This window comes from Gopherus evgoodei, chromosome 9, assembly GCF_007399415.2.
Source record: "Gopherus evgoodei ecotype Sinaloan lineage chromosome 9, rGopEvg1_v1.p, whole genome shotgun sequence".
In the NCBI taxonomy this organism is placed as follows: Eukaryota; Metazoa; Chordata; order Testudines; family Testudinidae; genus Gopherus; species Gopherus evgoodei.
In genome coordinates this window covers 13,689,984-13,713,031 of record NC_044330.1, presented here as the reverse complement: position 1 = coordinate 13,713,031, position 23,048 = coordinate 13,689,984, and the positions used below count along the sequence as shown (strand labels likewise).

General features: G+C 42.3%; 1 protein-coding gene across 3 annotated transcripts in view; it reads left to right on the top strand.

Annotated features, from left to right (window-relative positions):
• The window catches only part of NAALADL2 (N-acetylated alpha-linked acidic dipeptidase like 2), a 921,662-nt gene that overhangs the window by 746,114 nt on the left and 152,500 nt on the right, over positions 1 to 23,048 (top strand). For all 3 annotated transcript variants that reach the window (XM_030575533.1, XM_030575534.1, XM_030575532.1), the window contains one exon: positions 2,273 to 2,419. In XM_030575533.1, the coding sequence (XP_030431393.1) occupies positions 2,273 to 2,419 (147 nt within the window). The remainder of the gene's footprint in view (positions 1 to 2,272; positions 2,420 to 23,048) is intronic.

The window sequence follows — 23,048 nt, the reverse complement described above, 5'->3', positions numbered from 1 at the left end:
AGATAGTCAGCCAGGTTCCCTTGATGCTTGGATGGGTCTTCACATAGCAGTAGGAGAGAAACAAATAATCAAGAATTTAATGAAAATGAGAGTGCGAAACCACAAAATAATTGGCAGTTGGAGTCAGAGTCGGAATATCATCTCAAAGTACTTTAAATAAATTTTGGGCCAGATTCCAATGCTCTTATTCATGTTGAATTATGCATTCCTCCAGCCCAATCTGACTGAAAGAGATGACACTACTTGTGGTGTCATACATGCTCTATTTTATATGAGGAAGAAAGAGGGACCTGGCTCTTTATTTGTAATTGATTAGTCTCGTGTATTTGTTTTTTTAAATGTTAAAGGATGAACAAACCACTTGTGAAACAGACTATTAAATTACAAAGAGGGCACTAAGGAGTTGTAATATACTATACAGACTGTTGTCCAAGTAGTGTGGACTACTTTAACCTTTTACTATTCTTAAAAAAAGCTAGGCAGTTTATTTTCTATAATAGATGTTGAAAGCCTTTTTGCCTATTTGTAATTACCTAATGCATTTGAAAGCTACATTAGTACATGATGCTAGTACTCAGTCTTGGGTTTATTTTCTAGCTTTCAGCTTTCATTTACTGCACTTTTCTTGCTAAGATTTTGCCATTAAGAACTCCTGTGGAACGAGGATTATGAAGATATTATTGCACAGAATTTTTTAAATCAATAGCACAGAAAATGTGTACTATGTAGTTTCAATCTTTTCATTGCATTTCACTCCTTAACCCCTTGTCTGTGAGCCACTGTAGCACAGTCCTTTAAATTGTCCACATTTCATGGATCACTGGCATTTCAAGTGAGATGACCAGATATCTGCTGCAGCGCTCTGATGTTAGGGAGCTGTGACACTGAGCCAGAAAGAGTTAAGCCATTTGCAGGCTAAATGATCTAAATTCTACTTTTAAAGACATATTAGGAAAGTATGTAAATGGTTATTAAGGCAATTTCTTATAAATAGCTAACATAGCCATGTTAGATAGACTACATCTTTGAAATGTAGACTTGTATTGTTAGAGAATTGGAAAAAAATAGTGATTGTAGTAGTCTATGTTTACCTATAACTTGTTAGAGGTTAATGATGTAACCAGACAGTTCTGGTCTGTCACTGTGTTCTATTGATTCAAAGATCAAAATGGAATGTTAACATTTAGATGAACTGTGAATGTGGTAATATCATTGTCTTCATTTCTCTTTGAAGTATGTAATAAACTTTATGTAAACAGGGGATGATAGGTAGTTGCCCTATGCTAATCCATGTAGCTAATTATCAGTGATGCTTAGGAAATAGGTCTACTTCAAAGCCACAATACTTCACCTGTTATTCACCTACTGTCAAGAGGATTCCATAAAAAGAACTCTTCGGCCCTGATCCTGTATCTCAGATCTGCTAAGGCTTCATGAAGGGAAGTTTGAGTCACAAGACTGAGGTTCCCAGCTCCAGACTGGGTCACCCTGATATTGAACATTGGACTATAATTTATGGAACTAATTCTGAAAGAACTCTTTGCAACTGTAAAGCTCACCATCTCTACTATGAAACTGACCTAAGGATTTTATTCATGTCTGTATGCATAATGATCTTTCAACCTATACTCTTTCTCTTTTTTCTTTTTTAATAAATTTTAGTTTAGTTAATAAGAATTGGCTGTGAGGTTATATTTGGGTAAGATCTGAAATATTCATTAACCTGCCCCATTCTTTGCAGTTTGCCCTGATTGGGTAATCTCTGTGTGGCCCCCCACATAGGATCCCAGTCAGAGGAACATTGTGCTAATCAAATAAAAACTTTATCCCATCATGGTCATTAAAAATCCCATGGCACTCTTTATAAGACTAGGATGCTAACCCTACAAATCATATCCAATTTGGGTAATTGCATCTGCCTACCTAAATTCCCGCACCACTCTTTCATTTGAAAATGATATTCACCTTCACTTCCTACTCTGAAATAATCAGTCATGGTGCTGTGCATTCTTAACATTCCATCACAGAGATTGCTGCCTTTAAATGGTGGATTAAGTTATTCCTGTCTATATATGTAGCCAGGTCCTAAGCTGGTGTGAACTGATGCATGCTGATTTGCACCAGCAGAAGATCTGGCCTGTGTTTTTTAAATTGTGTTGGGGTCCTTCAGTCTGAAATACTGCATAAATATCAGATATCATTGTGAGTCATTATAGGTCAGTTGCAAATAATTAAATAACTAGAACTCTTGATTTGTTTTTGTTTTTTTCAGAGACAGAGCCTCACCTGTCTGGGGAAAATGAAGTGCCCAGGATCCAATGTGAGTTCTGTGCAGATGCAGGGTGATTCTGATTATTTCATCAACCATCTTGGGATTCCCACTGTGCAGTTTTCTTACGAAGACATCAAAATATTGGAGGTAATTGTGAATGGAAACAGACAACACAATAAAAAAAATGCAGAATCTGGTTTTACTCAGTGTGTGTCATAAACAGATAGCTAAGGGTTAATGTCTCTTTCACCTGAAACACCTGACCAGAGAACCAATCAGGAAACCGGATTTTTTCAACCTTGGGTGGAGGGAAGTGTGTCTCTGAGTCTTTTGTCTGTCTGCCTGTTTCCTCTGAGCTTTGGAGAAGTAGTTCTATTTTCTAGTCTTCTGTTTCTAAGTGTAAGGACAAAGAGATCAGATAGTAAGTTCTATGGTTTCTTTTCTTTGGTATTTGCATGAATATAAGTGCTGAGTGCTTTGATTTGTATTCTTTTTGAATAAGGCTGTTTATTCAATATTCTTTTAAGCAATTGACCCTGTGTTGTATCATCTTAATACAGAGAGAACATTTGTATTTTTCTTTCTTTTTTATATAAAGTTTTCTTTTAAGACCTGTTGGAGTTTTTCTTTACTTCAGGGAAATTAAGTCTGTACTCACCAGGGAATTGGTGGGAGGAAGAAATCAGGGGAAAGCTGTGTGTTGGATTGCTAGCCTGATTTTGCATTTCCTCTGGGTGAAGAGGAAAGTGCTTTTGTTCCAGGATTGGGAACGGAGAGGGGGACTCACTCTGCGTAGTTTCACAGAGCTTGTGTCTGTGTATCTCTCCAGGAGCACCTGGAGGGGGGAAGGGAATCAGGATTATTTCCCTTTGTTGTGAGACTCAAGGGATTTGGGTCTTGTGGTCCCCAGGGAAGGTTTTTCAGGGGGACCAGAGTGCCCCAAAACACTCTAATTTTTTGGGTGGTGGCAGCAGTACCAGGTCCAAGCTGGTAACTAAGCTTGGAGGTTTTTATGCTAACCCCCAAATTTTGGACGCTAAGGTCCAGAATCCGGGAATAAGGTTATGTCATGGTGGCAGTGGCGGGAGATAGACAGAATCCAGAAGCCAGTAGGAATATTATATTTTTCTTTTCTCTGCTAAGGGTTTTTTAGCAGAGAGAAACAGTTTGGTTTTAAAAGGGAACCAGAGAGAATTTTTTTTTTCTGCTCTCTCTAGCAGTTTGTGGCTTGCATAGTAAGCAAGAAGCCATTAGCAGACTATTGACAGTCTATTGTCACACAATAGCACTCCCATTGAGAGTCATACCAGCACTCTATATGCATGCAAATAAAGTGGTTTTTCTGGTTTCCCTTCATTGAACATTAGCTAGAGAGAGAAAAGGAAAAAAGCACTGTTGCTAGGCAGACTTCAGGAGGCAACAGAGAGCCTGCAGTTCAGAAAATAAACACCGGAGGGCACCCCAACACAAGAAAACAGGAACCATGACTTCTAAGGCAAAGATTGACGCCGAAGAACAAATCAAAGACGCTGAACACAGGCGACAGATGGAGATGAAAGAAAAGGAAGAAAGCCTCAAACTGGCAGCCTTCCAAAGAGAACAGGCAGCCCAAGAGGCAGCACACAAAAGAAAACTAGAAGAAGATGAGTTGGCCCACAGAAGGAAGCAAGAAGAAGAAGAGGCGGCCCACCGCCGAGACATGGAAAAACAACAAAAACAAATGGAAAAAGAAAATGAAGAGAAGGAAAAACAGAGAAAACATGAACTGGATTTGGCAAAAGCTGGGCTGCATGTGCCAGCCAACCCTAACAACCCGGCGCCAATTATTGCTCCACAGCACAGGAAATTTCCCACCTACAAGGCAGGTGATGACACCGAGGCCTTCCTGGAAAATTTTGAAAGAGCCTGTCTTGGGTACAGCATCCCCGAAGACCAGTACATGGTAGAATTAAGGCCACACCTCAGTGGACCTTTAGCAGAGGTGGCAGCTGAAATGCCCAAGCCGCAAATGAATGACTATAAACTTTTTCAAACCAAGGCCAGATACCGGATGGGGATAACCCCAGATCATGCCCGTCGGCGCTTCAGAACCCAAAAGTGGAAACCAGAGGTGTCATTTCCCAAACACGCCTACTACATTGCAAAAAACTATGAGGCCTGGTTAACAGGAAACAACATTCAAACCTTGGAAGAAGTGAACCTCCTCATACAAATGGAGCAGTTCTTGGATGGTGTTCCTGAAGACATCACACGGTACATACAAGATAGAAATCCCAAAACTATCGCTGAGGCGGGGGAGATTGGAGCCAAATGGATGGAACTGGCAGAAAGCAAAAAAGCTACTGTCAAGGGGAACGATTACCCCAGGGGGCACACAGACCATAAACCCTACAACCGAGGACAGCCAAAGACCCTACATACCACCCAAGTAAAGCCACAGATACCCTACTCTTCAACCTCACCAGTCTCCAGTAACTCACCTCGGCCCAGTGACCCATCAGATGGAAGATGCTTTAAGTGTAATGAACCGGGACATATCAAGGCCAACTGTCCCAAGAACACCATGCGAGTGCAATTCATTACACCACCATCACACCAAAGATCCCCAGGCCCGGATGCCTCTCAAATACCCTTGAAGCGAAGGGAAAATTTGAGAGTGGGCGGAAAGAAGGTTACTGCGTGGAGAGACACGGGGGCACAAGTGTCAGCTATCCACCAATCCTTCGTTGACCCCAAATTCATCAACCCAAAGGCCAAAGTTACCATTTACCCCTTCATGTCACAAGCTGTAGACTTGCCTACAGCTGAACTGCCTGTCCAGTACAAAGGCTGGTCAGGAATGTGGACTTTTGCAGTCTATGACAATTATCCTATCCCCATGCTACTGGGGGAAGACTTGGCCAACCAAGTGAAGCGGGCCAAGAGAGTGGGAATGGTTACCCGTAGCCAAACCAGGCAAGCTTCCAGACCCATTCCTGTTCCTGAGCCATCCACAGACGCCCCGTCTGTGTTACCAGAGACCCAGACAGAGGTAGTGGACCCGGATTCCATGCCTACCACTGAAACAGCCACAGCATCTCCAGTCCCAGGCCCGGAACTGGAACAGCAACCAGTACCAACAAGTGCAACCACATCTTCAAACTCAACGCCAGAGGGCGCCAGCAAGCCAGAACTGGCAGAAGCAAAAGACAGCCATACCCAAAAGGCTCAGCCAGAGCCTGAAATACCCTCAGGTGCACCAGCGGAGAGCGGTTCACCAGCAACGGAAACAACCCCATCACCTACATCGCTTCCAGAGGGACCAAGCCCAAGTCCACAGTCTGAGAAAGAACTGGTGACCCCAGCCTCAAGGGAACAGTTCCAGACTGAGCAGGAAGCAGATGACAGCCTTCAGAAAGCTTGGGCGGCGGCACGGAGCACCCCACCGCCTCTCAGCTCTTCTAATCGATCCCGGTTTGTTATAGACCAAGGACTTTTATACAAGGAAATTCTTTCTGGTGGACACCGGGAAGAATGGCAGCCGCACAAACAGTTGGTGGTCCCAACTAAGTACCGGGAGAAGCTCTTAAGCTTAGCCCATGATCATCCCAGTGGCCATGCTGGGGTGAACAGAACCAAGGACCGGTTGGGGAAGTCCTTCCACTGGGAGGGGATGGGCAAGGATGTTGCCAAGTATGTCCGGTCTTGTGAGGTATGCCAAAGAGTAGGTAAGCCTCAAGACCAGGTCAAGGCCCCTCTCCAGCCACTCCCCATAATTGAGGTCCCATTTCAGCGAGTAGCTGTGGATATTCTGGGCTCTTTCCCAAAAAAGACGCCCAGAGGAAAGCAGTACGTACTGACTTTAGTGGACTTTGCTACCCGATGGCCAGAAGCAGTAGCTCTAGGCAACACCAGGGCTAACACTGTGTGCCTGGCCCTAACAGACATCTTTGCCAGGGTAGGTTGGCCCTCTGACATCCTTACAGATTCAGGGTCTAATTTCCTGGCAGGGACCATGGAAAAACTGTGGGAAACTCATGGGGTGAATCACTTGGTTGCCACCCCGTACCACCATCAAACCAATGGCCTGGTGGAAAGGTTCAATGGAACTTTGGGGGCCATGATAAGAAAATTCATCAACGAATTCTCCAATAATTGGGACCTAGTGTTGCAGCAGTTGCTGTTTGCCTACAGGGCTGTACCACATCCCAGTTTAGGGTTTTCACCATTTGAACTTGTGTATGGTCACGAGGTTAAGGGGCCATTACAGTTGGTGAAGCAGCAATGGGAGGGGTTTACGCCTTCTCCAGGAACTAACATTCTGGACTTTGTAAGCAACCTACAAAGCACCCTCCGACACTCTTTAGCCCTTGCTAGAGAGAACCTAAAGGATGCTCAAGAAGAGCAAAAGGCCTGGTATGACAGACATGCCAGAGAACGTTCCTTCAAGGTAGGAGACCAGGTTATGGTCTTGAAGGCGCAACAGGCCCATAAGATGGAAGCATCATGGGAAGGGCCATTCACGGTCCAAGAGCGCCTGGGAGCTGTAAACTACCTCATAGCATTTCCCAATTCCCCACTAAAGCCTAAAGTGTACCATGTTAATTCTCTCAAGCCTTTCTATTCCAGAGACTTACAGGTTTGTCAGTTTACAGTCCAGGGAGATGATGCTGAGTGGCCTGACGGTGTCTACTACGATGGGAAAAAAGACGGTGGCGTGCAAGAGGTGAACCTCTCAACCACCCTGGAACGTCTGCAGCGGCAACAAATCAAGGAGCTGTGCACTAGCTTCGCCCCATTGTTCTCAGCCACCCCAGGACGGACTGAACGGGCATACCACTCCATTGATACAGGTAATGCTCACCCAATCAGAACCCCACCCTACCGGGTGTCTCCTCATGCCCAAGCTGCTATAGAACGGGAGATCCAGAACATGCTACAGATGGGTATAATCCGCTCATCTACCAGTGCATGGGCATCTCCAGTGGTTCTGGTACCCAAACCAGATGGGGAAATACGCTTTTGCGTGGACTACCGTAAGCTAAATGCGGTAACTCGTCCGGACAACTATCCAATGCCACGCACTGATGAGCTATTGGAAAAGTTGGGACGTGCCCAGTTCATCTCTACAATAGACTTAACCAAGGGGTACTGGCAAGTACCGCTAGATGAACCCGCCAAGGAGAGGTCAGCATTCGTCACCCATGCGGGGGTGTATGAATTCAATGTCCTTCCTTTCGGCCTTCGAAATGCGCCCGCCACCTTCCAGAGGCTGGTAGATGGTCTACTAGCTGGACTGGGAGAATTCGCAGTTGCCTACCTCGATGATGTGGCCATTTTTTCAGACTCCTGGCCAGAACACCTACTACACCTGGAAAAGGTCTTTGAGCGCATCAGGCAGGCAGGACTAACTGTTAAGGCCAAAAAGTGTCAAATAGGCCAAAACAGAGTGACTTACCTGGGGCACCAGGTGGGTCGAGGAACCATAAACCCCCTACAGGCCAAAGTGGATGCTATCCAAAAGTGGCCTGTCCCACGGTCCAAAAAGCAAGTCCAATCCTTCTTAGGCTTGGCCGGATACTACAGGCGATTTGTACCACACTACAGCCAAATCGCTGCCCCATTGACCGACCTAACCAAAAAGACCCAGCCAAATGCCGTTAAGTGGACTAATGAGTGTCAAAAAGCCTTTACCCAGCTTAAGGCGATGCTCATGTCTGACCCTGTGCTCAGGGCCCCGGACTTTAACAAGCCATTCCTAGTAACCACAGATGCATCTGAGCGTGGTATAGGAGCAGTGCTCATGCAGGAAGCAACAGATCACAACTTCCATCCTGTCGTGTTTCTCAGCAAGAAACTGTCTGAGAGGGAAAGTCACTGGTCAGTCAGTGAAAAGGAATGCTATGCCATTGTGTACGCCCTGGAACAGCTACGCCCATATGTTTGGGGACGGCGGTTCCAACTACAAACTGACCATGCCGCACTAATGTGGCTTCATACTGCCAAGGGGAACAACAAGAAACTTCTTCGGTGGAGTTTAGCTCTCCAAGATTTTGATTTTGAAATTCAACACATCACAGGAGCTTCTAACAAAGTTGCTGATGCACTCTCCCGTGAGAGTTTCCCAGAATCCAGTAGTTAAAAAGTGTTCTTAAAATGTAAAAGTCTGTTAGTTATATACTTAGTAGTATATGTAGAGGTGCATGTGTTGTATTAATCTGTTTATTTTCAAGTTCTAGAAGAAAATTGCCGCCAGTGAGCTCCCCCACTGTCTGCAATTTGGGGGGCGTGTCATAAACAGATAGCTAAGGGTTAATGTCTCTTTCACCTGAAACACCTGACCAGAGAACCAATCAGGAAACCGGATTTTTTCAACCTTGGGTGGAGGGAAGTGTGTCTCTGAGTCTTTTGTCTGTCTGCCTGTTTCCTCTGAGCTTTGGAGAAGTAGTTCTATTTTCTAGTCTTCTGTTTCTAAGTGTAAGGACAAAGAGATCAGATAGTAAGTTCTATGGTTTCTTTTCTTTGGTATTTGCATGAATATAAGTGCTGAGTGCTTTGATTTGTATTCTTTTTGAATAAGGCTGTTTATTCAATATTCTTTTAAGCAATTGACCCTGTGTTGTATCATCTTAATACAGAGAGAACATTTGTATTTTTTCTTTCTTTTTTATATAAAGTTTTCTTTTAAGACCTGTTGGAGTTTTTCTTTACTTCAGGGAAATTAAGTCTGTACTCACCAGGGAATTGGTGGGAGGAAGAAATCAGGGGAAAGCTGTGTGTTGGATTGCTAGCCTGATTTTGCATTTCCTCTGGGTGAAGAGGAAAGTGCTTTTGTTCCAGGATTGGGAACGGAGAGGGGGACTCACTCTGCGTAGTTTCACAGAGCTTGTGTCTGTGTATCTCTCCAGGAGCACCTGGAGGGGGGAAGGGAATCAGGATTATTTCCCTTTGTTGTGAGACTCAAGGGATTTGGGTCTTGTGGTCCCCAGGGAAGGTTTTTCAGGGGGACCAGAGTGCCCCAAAACACTCTAATTTTTTGGGTGGTGGCAGCAGTACCAGGTCCAAGCTGGTAACTAAGCTTGGAGGTTTTCATGCTAACCCCCAAATTTTGGACGCTAAGGTCCAGAATCCGGGAATAAGGTTATGTCAGTGTGATATTCCATGCCACGTAGGTTGCATTTTAATGGATTATTATAGATGTTTGGAAGTTTCTATAGTACTTAGAAACCTCAGTTCTTTGCAGTGGTATACCGTTCTATTTAAAAAGATTTATACTGTCTTTTGCATTTTGATAGAGCAGATCACAACAATCAAATTGCAATAGTAAGATTAATATCAAAATATAATTGTAATCTTCAGCATTCACAGTAACCCCATGATATGTGAAGTGGTTTTTTTAATTTCTTGCTTTTGAAGGACATGTTTAAGACTCCATGTCATCTAAGAAATTACACGGTATGGATTAGCCAACCCAACTTGACAGACAGCCTGCTACTAGAAAAAATGAATATCTGTGTGTTTCTGTTGTTCTGTCTGGCAAGGAAAGAAAAACCTCAAAATGCATTTTACATCTGTCTCCAAACTATGGGCAAAATTGTACTCTACAATCTACAAGCGGCTGCTAACTTCCATCTACTAAGTTAGATTCCCCAATCCACTAAGATGACTTTCCATGGCATAAACCCCTGCTTCTCCCCCTAGCCTGAGTATATCTGGAGTGTATCCTGACAGTGTTCTGTGGTGGAGTTTTAGTGGGACAGAGATCACTGTGGTGGAGGGGAGCACCACTAATCCTGATTCTACCTTGCTCTGGCACAGGTCTAATTTGTCCCAAGTTTAGGTGGCTGAGGATTATAAAGACACAATTGGTTCCCTGTACTACTCACACTGCACTGCACTGCACTGAAGCAGAGTGGAGAATCTACCCCACTGTTCTCAATGCATTGGCCTCTGCTGGCCTTGTGCACGGGGGTGAATTTGACTCCGTATGTGCAATATTAATTGCAGAGGTAAACTGTGTTGCCATTTCCATAGCATGGAAGAGAACTGGTAATTCCAGCATTCTGGCCATGTAGAGTGAAACCACCAGGCACTGAAATATTCTGCTCTCCTTAGATGAACAGAAATCCCACTATTATCCTTCTAGATGTCTTCTCTCCCTGTGCACATAAGTTATTAGTCTTCAATCCTTCCAGAGTCATTGCAAAATGGCAGCATACTTTAGCAGTGCATTTTTTGTCAACAAAAGGGGAAGTTTGAAGGTTGATAGAATTAATTAAAAATATTTTGTGCCAACAAAACCTTCTTGTTGTTTTCTTTCAAGAATCAAACATTTTTCAGGCTGCTTCTATTATTATTATTTACTTTAAAAATAAATCAAGACAATTCTCATTTGAAGTAATATACTGCAATCAGCAAACGTTCCTATCTAGGTAACTCCTTGTGGGGAAATTTAGATCAATTTTTTTGTCCTTTTGTATGAGAGAGAGACTGGGATGTAACAAAACAAGCATTTGGTTTACTGAACATCTGTCACAATATCAACAGAGAGATTTCCCTGAAGTCAAAAATGACTGACTTTAACTTTATTTTTGGAGACAACTTCAAAATGGGAGTATTATCAGCAAGTGTGATTATAAACAATGCGTACTGACTATTTCCTTTATGGTGAATGAAGTAAATACGGTACACAATGCTTGTGGAGAAGTAAATTCTATTGAGTCTTTTTCATTTCGGTATTTTCACCTGGGTTCAAAAGGGAAAGAAAATAAAGACCAACATTTAAAAAATATTCTGTGATTAGTTAGAATGTCATTTTATTATTTCTCACACCATGTGAAGGTCAGGACTGTGTCTTATTTACTGTTCTTTATAGCACCATGCACATGGTTGTACTCATCAACTAAAATGAGATTTATTATTAACTGATTATTTTTCTTTAATATGGAGTGAAAGTCACCCAGGGTGTAGGAAGACCTGCACAAGGCCCTATGCACCACTTGATTACAACTTAAGATATGGAATTTCACTCCTGATGTGTAACTTGTATGTTAAGCTTTAGAAAGACAGAGTTTCTATGTGGTCAGATAAGTACACTGTTTCCCTGTTCAAATGTTGTTGTTTCTGTATAACTGATTTGGAAAGGCATTCAGGGTAACATGAAACTCTTCTGAGCAGAGTCTGGGTATTCTGTGTATGGATTCTTTGTGGCTAACAAGAAGATCTAGCATTTTATTTGATGCTAACAAAAAATTGTGGAAGATCCATGAAAATTTGGGATCACAGAGATTGTACTGGATCAGACTGAGTGTCTAGTCCAGTGTCCTGTCTCCAACAGTGGCCAAACCCAGACACTTCTGATAAATGTGTAGGAAGAAGGAAGATGTGAAGTAATCTAGCCTCCACATTTATGTCTTCTCCTAAACTCAAACAACTAGAGATAGTCTTACGCCTTTAAACATAAACATAATGGCTGGGAATGGGCCACATCCATCCTGATTGAATTGGCCTCATTAGCACTGACCCCCCCACTTGGTAAGGCAACTCCCATCTTTTCATATGCTGTATATTTATACCTGCCTACTGGATTTTTCACTCCATGCAGCTAATGAAGTGGGTTATAGCTGACAAAAGCTCATGCCTACATAAATGTGTTAGTCTCTAAGGTGCCACAAGGACTCCTCATTGTTTTTGCTGATATAGACTAACATGGCTGCTACTCTGAAGCCTTTAAACATGAAGTTTAACATCTCTTCCACAAATGTGTTTGTTATAATTAATTATGGTAGCTCTGCATATTCTTGTTATCCATATAAATGTCCATCCCCTTTTTAATCTTGCTAAATTCTTGGCCTCAGCAACTTCATGTGGCAGTGAATTCCACAGTTTAATCACAGGTTGTGTGAAAATTATATTTCCTTTCATCACTTTGAATTTCTCATCTTTTATTTTCATTGAATGTCCCCTTATTCTTTGGTTGGGAAACAGGAAGAATAGAAGTTTGTGAGCTATTTTCTCTAGATCATTCATTATATTACATACTTTTATCATGTCTCCTTTCAAGTAATAGTCTACATTTTCAAAAGTGAATTTTTCATTGTCTAACTTGAGACATCTTATAGGGTCCTGATATTCAGGAATTCTGAGCACTCGCCTTCTGAAAATATATATTAAAGTGTCTCAAATTAGACATCCAATACCTCTAAACACCTTTGAAAATTGGTGCCAATGTTTATGAAAATCTACCATGTGGATAGAAGAGGACATAAAAATGGTATCTGTTTTCTTATTTCTAACCATGAAAGCATTTTAACATCAAATTTCCTTCATTGTCATGTTAAGCACTTTCTGTGCCTACACTTGTTCCCATAGCAGTTTAGATACAAAAATTCAACTGAATAATAGGGCTGGATCTCTTTTCATCCTTAGCTTTGCTTGGCATCTGCACTGCTAATTTGCTAATGATTCAATTTCACAAATGCAGAGTAACCTATGGATGTGCCAAATGTTAGAGTGATCCTCCTTAGAAGATATTATGGTGTTAATTGAAATGTCTGTAGTCACAAGCTTTGGTTTAATAAGAAGGTTTTCAATTTGTAAACATTGTTGCACCTATTAGGAGAATCATTCTGTTTCAGATTAAGTACAATGCAGAGGTTGGTTTAAAGGAAATGAAAAAACAGATGCTCTCAGATTAAGAGGCAACATTTATGACAGGCTTGTGGTCCAATACACACTTAACAGCTGTTGCATGTAGTTTCTGTTCCAGATCTGGGTATTCACTATGTATAAGGCATGTGAAAGAATCTGCAAACTCCATTGTATCAAAACCGTAGCAACATTTATGGTATTAACACTGAAGTTCCCATAAATATTGCTTATTTTACTTCTATAGAAAGTTTCATTTTCCATCTTCAGGTTATTTTTACAACTATTCATTATCATTTTGTTTTGAAAATAATGGAGCAATATAGCTAAACTTGTAGAAGAAAATATTTGTGCATTCGATTAAATGTCACACAATGAATTTGACCTTTTAAGGCACCGCACTCTGTTGAAAATCCAGTTACTTTATCTCTCATATTGTAAATTAATACCTGAAAGTAAATTATGTGATAGATATTATCTCCAGTCTTGAAGTTGATGTACCGCACCTTTCAGACCTTAATGTGTTTTGCCCTGAACCTCATGATATCTGCTTTATGTGAGAAATGAAACACTTAGCAAAATATGCAAATTTATGTAGGCAAGTGGATGGGTTTTTCGTACAAGCAAAGTTACTCAGCGTGATTAAATTTGGATTCTCTTGATTATTTATTGTATTGGTTATGTGAGCAGTTAATCTTCCATCATTTATATGCCACTTCATTGATTTATTAACATTTCCTTATGAAACTGGTTCAGTGGCTCTCATAGTATGCTATATACTACCAGACATGAGCAGTTCAGGAGCAATTTAAGGATGCTAAATCTGCTTTCTGGAGGAGGCTGGGAGTATCAAAAAATGATAGCACCATTCTGAGAGAGGCACAAATTATGCTGATGTTGCATCCATTCTATTATATCTTGCAGGAAGGTCCAATGCACAGCTTAGTAACTTTTGGCAGGTACAATAGTTGTTTGTTTCGTACACCTGTCAAACAGCATATGGTATCATGTAAAACCAATGCAACTCATCTAAGAATTGGTCCATTCAAAGTACCTCTCTCTGGCAAAAGGGTCAAAGAGTGCTCCCCCTAGTGTCATATACAGAGCAACAGTTACAGCTCAGCTACGGAAACATATTTCTTGCATGGTATGTGCAATGCTGATCCTCAGAGAGAAGGTTATAAAAACTGTAAATTGGCAGGCAATGTAAGAGGAAATGCTCAGACCAGAAGAGTGAGCAAAAAATATCTTTTTTGAAATTAGCTAAACTACTGAAGCAATGTTTCAGGGAGGTGCGATTTTGATGGCAAACACCTTTGGTTAGAACTGAGCAAGCAGACTGCATACTAAGTGCCCAACCGCTGGGATAAAAATGTACTAAGTGAAATGTAGTTCATCTGTTTACTAAGAGAAATACACAGCATTTTAGTCTCCTGGTAAGAAATAAAGTCAGAAGAGTTTTCAAGCAGGAAAACCACAGTATTAATCTCTCCTTTGTCTAAGGGTCCTGCTGTTATTGCTTCAGGGGAACCTCTGTCTCCATAGGCTATGGGGCATTAGCTTTACCTCTAGGATGGATAACAGCTTGAAGGTCACATTGATTCATCATGTCAACAAGAGGAAGCCCAAGTTTAATACACAAGCAACTGGAGAGTTGGTATTCACTGATTCCCTTGCTCTTTGGGCCCTGTTTGAAGTGGAATCTGACCAAGAAACAAATGGTGTAGAACAGTTTTCTAAACTATTCAAGCTAATTGTAGGAAATCTTAAGCAACAGTGGAGGAGTCTATAGAAGCAGTGAGGAGTTGTGCTGAGAACACATCTGAGCTCTCCTAATAGAGAGAGGATGGTTCAGTGGTTAGGGCATTAGCTTACGACTTGGTGACCTGGATTCAGTTCCAAGCTCCACCACAGACTTCTTGTGTGACCTCAGGCTAGTCACTTAGCCTCTCTGTGCCTCAGTTCCCCATTATACCATGAGGATAACAGCCCTGCTCTCCCTTGCAATAGTGTTGCAAGGAAAAATACATTAAAGATTGTGAGGGTGCTTAGATATTACGTGGTGGGGGCCATATAAGTATCTAAGATATGTAGACTATAACTGAAGGTCCATGACTATGTCTTCCTTTGCTCAATGGCACGTAATGGTACTATTACAGAAACAATCTTACTCAGAACCACACAAATGGAAGACATTCTAAAGCATAGTAGTTTGGTCCATCATTGTAACTCTACATGTTGTGTACTATCTACATCAGTGGTGCAAAATCTTAGACTCAACAGACATTCCCACGGAAAGGGTAAATTTCAAGTGCTATTCTTTTCATTCTATTTTTTTACAGTGCATTTCTATATTCTTGAATGTACTAAATTTGTATTTTCACAATGGTGTGGCTTCATATCAGTAAATAGAGCATTTGATATAAAAGATTAATGTGCTCCATGATGCTGGAAAGTACATATGCATAATTGCCAAACCACAGTATTTGACACATTGGTCACTGTGTTTATAAAAGTTCTATTTAGGGATGAATCTTCTAGAAGTGTTTTTGTTTCAGCTTCCTTTATATTCCTTACCTATGGTCTGAGGGGGCTGTAATGAGCAATACAAGTCTGATTCATAGATTCATAGACTCTAGGACTGGAAGGGATCTCGAGAGGTCATCAAGTCCAGTCCCCTGCCCTCATGGCAGGACCAAATACTGTCTAGACCATCCCTGGTAGACATTTATCTAACCTACTCTTAAATATCTCCAGAAATGGAGATTCCACAACCTCCCTAGGTAATTTATTCCAGTTTAACTACCCTGACAGTTAGGAACTTTTTCCTAATGTCCAACCTAAATCTCCCTTGCTGCAGTTTAAGCCCATTGCTTCTTGTTCTATCATTAGAGGCTAAGGAGAACAAGTTTTCTCCCGCCTCCTGATGACACCCTTTTAGATACCTGAAAACTGCTATCATGTCCCCTCTCAGTCTTCCCTTTTCCAAACTAAACAAACCCAATTTTTTCAGCCTTCCTTCATAGGTCATGTTCTCAAGACCTTTAATCATTCTTGTTGCTCTTCCCTGGACCCTCTCCAATTTCTCCACATCTTTCTTGAAATGCGGTGCCCAGAACTGGACACAATACTTCAGTTGAGGCCTAACCAGCACAGAGTAGAGCGGAAGAATGACTTCTCGTGTCTTGTTTACAACACACCTGTTAATGCATCCCAGAATCACGTTTGCTTTTTTTGCAACAGTATCACACTGTTGACTCATATTTAGCTTATGGTCCATTATGACCCCTAGATCTCTTTCTGCCATACGCCTTCCTAGACAGTCTCTTCCCATTCTGTATGTGTGAAACTGATTGTTCCTTCCTAAGTGGAGCACTTTGCCTTTGTCTTTATTGAACTTCATCCGGTTTACCTCAGACCATTTCTCCAATTTGTCCAGATCATTTTGAATTTTGACCCTGTCCTCCAAAGCAGTTGCAATCCCTCCCAGTTTGGTATTGTCTGCAAACTTAATAAGCGTACTTTCTATGCCAACATCTAAGTCGTTGATGAAGATATTGAACAGAGCTGGTCCCAAAACAGACCCCTGCAGAACCCCACTTGTTATACCTTTCCAGCAAGATTGGGAGCCATTAATAACTACTCTCTGAGTACAGTTATCCAGCCAGTCATGCACCCACCTTATAGTAGCCCCATCTAAATTGTATTTGCCTAGTTTATCGATAAGGATATCATGCGAGACCGTATCAAATGCCTTACTAAAGTCTAGGTATACCACATCCACTGCTTCTCCCTTATCCACAAGACTCGTTATCCTATCAAAGAATGCTATCAGATTGGTTTGACATGATTTGTTCCTTACAAATCCATGATGGCTATTCCCTATCACCTTACCACCTTCCAAGTGTTTGCAGATGATTTCTTTAATTACTTGCTCCATTATCTTCCCTGGCACAGAAGTTAAAGTAACTGGTCTGTAGTTTCCTGGGTTGTTTTTATTTCCCTTTTTATAGATGGGCACTATATTTGCCCTTTTCCAGTCTTCTGGAATCTCTCCCATCTCCCATGACTTTCCAAAGATAATAGATAGAGGCTCAGATACCTCCTCTATTAACTCCTTGAGTATTCTAGGATGCATTTCATCAGGCCCTGGTGACTTGCAGGCATCTAACTTTTCTAAGTGATTTTTAACTTGCTCTTTTTTTAGTTTATCTTCTAAACCTACCCTCTTCCCATAAGCATTCACTATGTTAGACATTCCTTCAGACTTCTCAGTGAAGACCGAAACAAAGAAGTCATTAAGCATCTCTGCCATTTCCAAGTTTCCTGTTACTGTTTCTCCCTCCTCAATGAGCAGTGGGCCTACCCTGTCTTTGGTCTTCCTCTTGCTTCTAATGTATTGATAAAAAATCTTCTTGTTTCCCTTTATTCCCATAGCTAGTTTGAGCTCATTTTGTGCCTTTGCCTTTCTAATCTTGCCCCTGCATTCCTGTGTTGTTTGCCTGTATTCATCCTTTGTAATCTGACCTAATGATACTGCTCTCAGCTTCATTTCTGAACATCAGGAACAACTATTGAAGTCAGTGGCATTACAGTAATGTGAGATCAGAATCAGTTTCTGTGTGGGAATTCAGTTTTCTGTTTGGTGGTTCTTGGTTCCAGTTCTGTGCATTGATTGATTGTAAGTGCTTGCATGTCTGGTATAATGGAGACTATCCTTTCATCACTTAATTATTTCCCCTCTTCCTCTGCCCTTGCGTATTGCTTTCTTTCTTTTTTCTTTCTTCCTCTGTCTCAGTTTCTATTCTTTTTTTATCTCACTAATACAGTAGTTTTATATAAGTCTGTTTACTTCAGATGAATAATGGATAGCTATGTTCTTTCATATGAAATAACATCCACCACAGGTTGAACTCCGCTCTTGTAAATGTCCTTCATAATCTAAGTAAATCTGATTGAAGTCTTTGAAACTGTTTCACAGCCTAGCAGATGGGTGAACAGGTTTGTAGTTAACAGTTGTACTACCTGCTAGTGTACTCATGTGCCAAATAGGGAGAGATCTCTCTCTAAGACATCTAGAGCAAAGGAGGAAAAAGGAATGAATTGTGTCTGGGTCACCATTGCTAGGCAAATGCACAATTAGCATGCCGTTCCCAGAAGTTTCTGGAATTGGGTTAGGTAGTTTTCTGCATGTTCAGTAGACTCCCTGTAGCTGGACTAATAAACTCCACTGGGGGCAAGTAGTCAGATCAGCTGTTTTACAAAAGGACATCTGAAGCACAGGTACAGGAGTTAAAAAATAGCCTATTTCCCCCTACCTCTGAAGCATTTTGCAGCAGGTTAGTACTATTGTTAACTTTCCAGCACAAGGAAGCACTAGCAGTATTAGTTAGAAATAGAGGAAATTTTGAGGGTAAACTAAGTTCTTTCATTTTAATTGTAACTAACAGCCAATAACTGCAGCCAATGGGAGCTGTGGGGGCAGTGCCTGCAGGCAGGGGCAGCATGCGGACCTCCTCCCCCCCTAGGGGCCACATGAACATTCTGGCCACTTCCAGAGAGGTGTGGGGCCAGAGCAGGCAGGGAACCTGCCTTAGCCTCACTGCCCGGAGCCTACATCCTTCACTCCATCCTGCACCCTAACCCCCTGCCCCAGCCTGAAGCCTCCTCTTGCATGCAAACTTCCTCCCAGAGCTTGCACTCCTCACCCTCTCCTGCAGCCCAACCCTCTGCCTCAACTCGGAATCCCCTCGTGCACCCAAACTCCCTCCCAGAGCCCTCACCCCCATCCTGCACCCTAATCCCCTGCCTCAGGCTCAGCCTGGAGCCCCCTCCCACACGCTGAGTCCCTTGGCCCCAGTCCAGAGCCTACCCCACCTCCTGCACCCCCCTCAACTCCCTGCCCCAGCCCAGTGAAAATGAGTGAGGTGGGGGAGAGCAAGCAATGGAGGGAGGGAGGAGAGAGGGAGTGGGGTGGGGTAGGACAGGGGAAGGGACTCGGGGAAGGGGCAGAGCAAAGGTGTTTGGGTTTGTGTGATTAGACCAGAGGTGAGCAAACTATGGCCCGTGGGACTCTCCTGCCAGGCCCCTGAGCTCCTGGCCCAGGATTCTAGCCTCCGGCCCCTCCCCTGTTGTTCCCCACTCCCGCAGCCTCAGCTTGCCCGCCGCCAGTGCAATGCTCTGGGCGGTGAGGCTGCGAGTTCCTGGGGCAGCGCTGCTGCAGAGCCCAGCCTGACCCAGTGCTCTGTGCTGCACAGAGGCGTGGCCAGCTCCTGCCAGGCGGTGCAGTTGCCTGTCCTGCTGCTAGCTGTGCCACCAGCCACCAGTGTTCCAGGCAGCGCAGTAAGGGGGCAGAAGAGTTCGGGGTGGTGGTGGTCAGGGGGTGGGGTTGTGGATAGGGGTCAGAGTGGTCAATGAGGGTAGGGATCCCGAGGGGGCAGTCAGGAAGGAGGGGCGTTGGATGAGGTGGCGGGGGGCAGTCAGGGGATGGGGTTCCGGAGGCAGACAGGGGGTGTTGGATGGGGCAGGAGTCCCGGGGGAGCTGTCAGGGGACGAGAAGCAAGGGGAGTCAGATAGGGGCTGGGAGCTGGGCCATGTCTGGCTGTTTGGGGAGGCACAGCCTCCCCTAACTGGCCCTCCATACGATTTCAGAAACCGGATGTGGCCCTCAGGCCAGAAAGTTTGACGCCTCTGGATTAGACAGTTGGCAACCCTACTGCATAATTATAATACCAAAAGCAACAGGGTGGACTGGAGGCTGCTGTGCTGTCTCTTTCTCCTTGTGCACCAGGCCAGGTTCCAGATGCAATTTGGCCCTGATGGCTTTTACTAGAAAAAGGAATTTACTGTGTTCCTACTGATTTACTACACTTATCATTACATAGCATAGCTGGGATGAATATTTCATAGATAAAGACATTGAGATGATAAAAATATGGCTTAGTTTAAAAGTGCTAGCAGATCAGCTTAAAACTCAAAAGTAAACTATGGGATATTTGGTAAGTGCTTTAGTTATGAGTTAATAAACATTGAAAGCTCTCTGAGGCTAAATTTATAGTGCAATACATTAGACAGAAAACCTGGAAAAGCGTTTTGGCAATTACAAATAAAAGCCATCAGTGCTTACATTCAAGTGCAGTGAGAGTCGATTTCAAAAAGCCCAGTCTTTCTGCATTTTCTGAAAGGAGATGGCACCTGTGTTGTGCATGGCTGTGTTGCCTCTCAGAGGGAACACTGCTAATGAGAGAGCCTAAAAAAGGTAAAGTCAGGTTTGCAAAACATGGAATTCCAATTGCATTTCACCTGAGTGAAGCCCCCTCTGTATGGAATACTGGGATCAGTGAGGTCCGTGCAAGCTCAATTGCAGAAGCCTTTGCCATATATTGAGAGTCAGCCTTTCTCCTTTCCAGATGTCGCAAATCAGAATGCACATGTATGTGAATACATTTGACAGGGACTGAAATGAATTAGGTGATTATATAATGCCTGGTACAGTGGGACCACAATCTGATTGAGGCCCTTAGTTGCAACTGTGGTGTAGATGGTTTATAATAAAGCATTCCCTTTTACCCCTTTTCTTGACATTTTTGTAAGCCTCCAGAGACTTGGTTTCTGGACACTTTCTCATAGGTGAAGTAGACAAGCCACAGGTAGCATTTCCTCAAGAAATTGTGGTTTGACATGCTTGCAGTCAGCTGTAACAAGGTTACTTTGATTTACTCTAATTGGATATTGGGTATAGTGCAGGGTTTCTCAAACAGGGGTTGCCGCTTGTGTAGGGAAAACCCCTGGCGGGCTGGGCCGGTGTGTTTACTTGCCCCGTCTGCAGGTTTGGCCGATTGTGGCTCCCACTGGCTATGGATCGCTGCTCCGGGCCAATGGGAGCTGCTGAAGTGGCCAGTGGGAGCCGCGATTGGCCAGACCTGCGGACAGGGCAGGTAAACACACCGACCCGGCCCGCCAGGTGCTTTCCCTACACAAGCGGCAACCCCTGTTTGAGAAACCCTGCTTTAAAAACTTTGTCTTGGCTTCTTCATGACTGCATAAGGTAGAAAATAAAACCTTGATTTGCTGTGGTTCCAGTTAGTGATTTTTTTGTGTTTCGATTTAATCATGATCATTATAAACTAACTAAAGTTACATTGTTCAGCATTTTAAATAACTTTCATGTCATTTGCAATCATAGGCATGTGCAGGGCGGGAGTGTCTTGATCCTTTGTAGAGATTGAAATAGACTATTACCATTACGACATTTTTGGTAGCGTACCATTCTACAGTTTCACAAAGAAACAAATTCTTAAAATTACAGCTAGTCGGTTTTGAATGTTATCTACTTACTATTCATCCTTCTCAGCACATCCAGTTATATAATGGTTCTCTCATAACAGAAGCTTACATTCCCTCTCCAATAATATGGCAGGGTACATCAAGATTACTGCTAGCATTATCAGTTTGTTTTGAGAAAATAATTTAGTGTAAATTATAAAAAAAAAAAAAAGTACCTAGATTTTTTTTTATTATTTATTGCAGAACATAAATTTATCACAAAATATTTTATACTAGCTATCCAAGCTCTGGCTATGTAAGGCTTACAGAACATTTACTTTTACCACCTATTCCATAAAAGTTGTTTTCCATATCTTCAGTCAAACTTAAGTACAGGCAAAAAGAAGTGTAAAAATTATCTGTCACATTATTCACAGGCTGGACCAGAAGAATTCAATACCATGGCCCGCTAAGCTAATTTAGAAGAAAAATGAAAAAAGAGTTTCTTTAAAAGGGCCATTGATATGTAATATATGTAGAAGAGTTTAGAATTTTGACAGTTGGAGATTGTATCCTCTTTAGAGAGAATGCATAATTTTTATTTCTGTTGAAATATGCATAACTTTTTGAAGGTAACTTTCAGCTTTCATTAGAGCCCTCAAGAGTGAATATTCCACCATCAGTGTAAAAACAAAGGCTGCCAAATCTTAACTCTTAAGAGAATGAATGTAAGTCTATGCCTCTCCCCCCTCTTACTCTTTCTTCTTTTTTTTCACTATTTTTTAGAGAAATTTACTGCTGCTTCTTGATTTGATTATTTAGATGCCTAGGCTTCCACACCATATGCTGTTTTGGAGAAAATAGAAAACAAAATTCCATTGTTAACATGAAAGGAAAACAGAAGTTGTCCTTGACAGGGAGAATTTAGGGTCTAAATAACTTTCATGTTATGTTTTTATTTTTTTTCTATCCTTGCTTTTTTTATTTGTGTGTTGGGAGAGCTCCAATATATATTGCCCTCGTGTGTTTTAAAGTAGTGAATGGGATTCTGCAGCATGAACCCATTTAGGTCAATGAGAAATATGCGGTTGAATCTCTCTGAGACATTTTGTATGACTTGTTTTGTTTTTTTGATCTGCTTGTGAAAGCTAGTGACTTGTACAGTTTTAAACTGAGCATAAAAACTTTTGCCACCTCCATTTCTCTAATATCTGAGGGGCACCAGGCTCTAACATCTATTCACTGTGGGCCAGATTGTGGCCTGTCTCACGTGGAAGCACAAGCATACTCCTTTGTGCTGGCTACTCGTACCAATGGTAGCGGGGAGGGGCTGACAGCAGCATCCATGAGGCTTCTATATATCCCCAAAGAGTAACAAAGAACAAGCATTGTTGTTTGTTTGGGTTTTTGTGAACCTTTCTGCCTTCTTCATGCATAGCGGAGTTTTTATTATTGGCTCATGGTAACTGTAAGAAAATCACGTTCCATTGATTTCAGCCGAGTTGAAGTAGGTGAAATGATGGAATCAACAGAAAACTCCACTTGCACTTCCCATCTTTGGCTTAGCTAAAGACTCATATATGCTAGAAAGTAACATGAGGTAAATAATTAACTTCCTTGTAATCAGTCCAAATAACTTATTGGTCATCAGTGCACCAATTAAACCAAGAAGCTCAGTTTTGACCTCTCTTGTTCATGGACTTTTGATTAAAGGATAGACTGTATTAGCAAGAAGAGAGAAGTTTAGATAAGGGGAAATATCCATCTCGGCCTTTATTGTTTTATCCTTTGTCTCTGATTTTCACTTACCTTTGGGTAAACAAATAACCTTTGTTTTGAAGAAGTTGTCTTTGAGTTCCTTTAATCTGCTGCTGTCACAGGCACA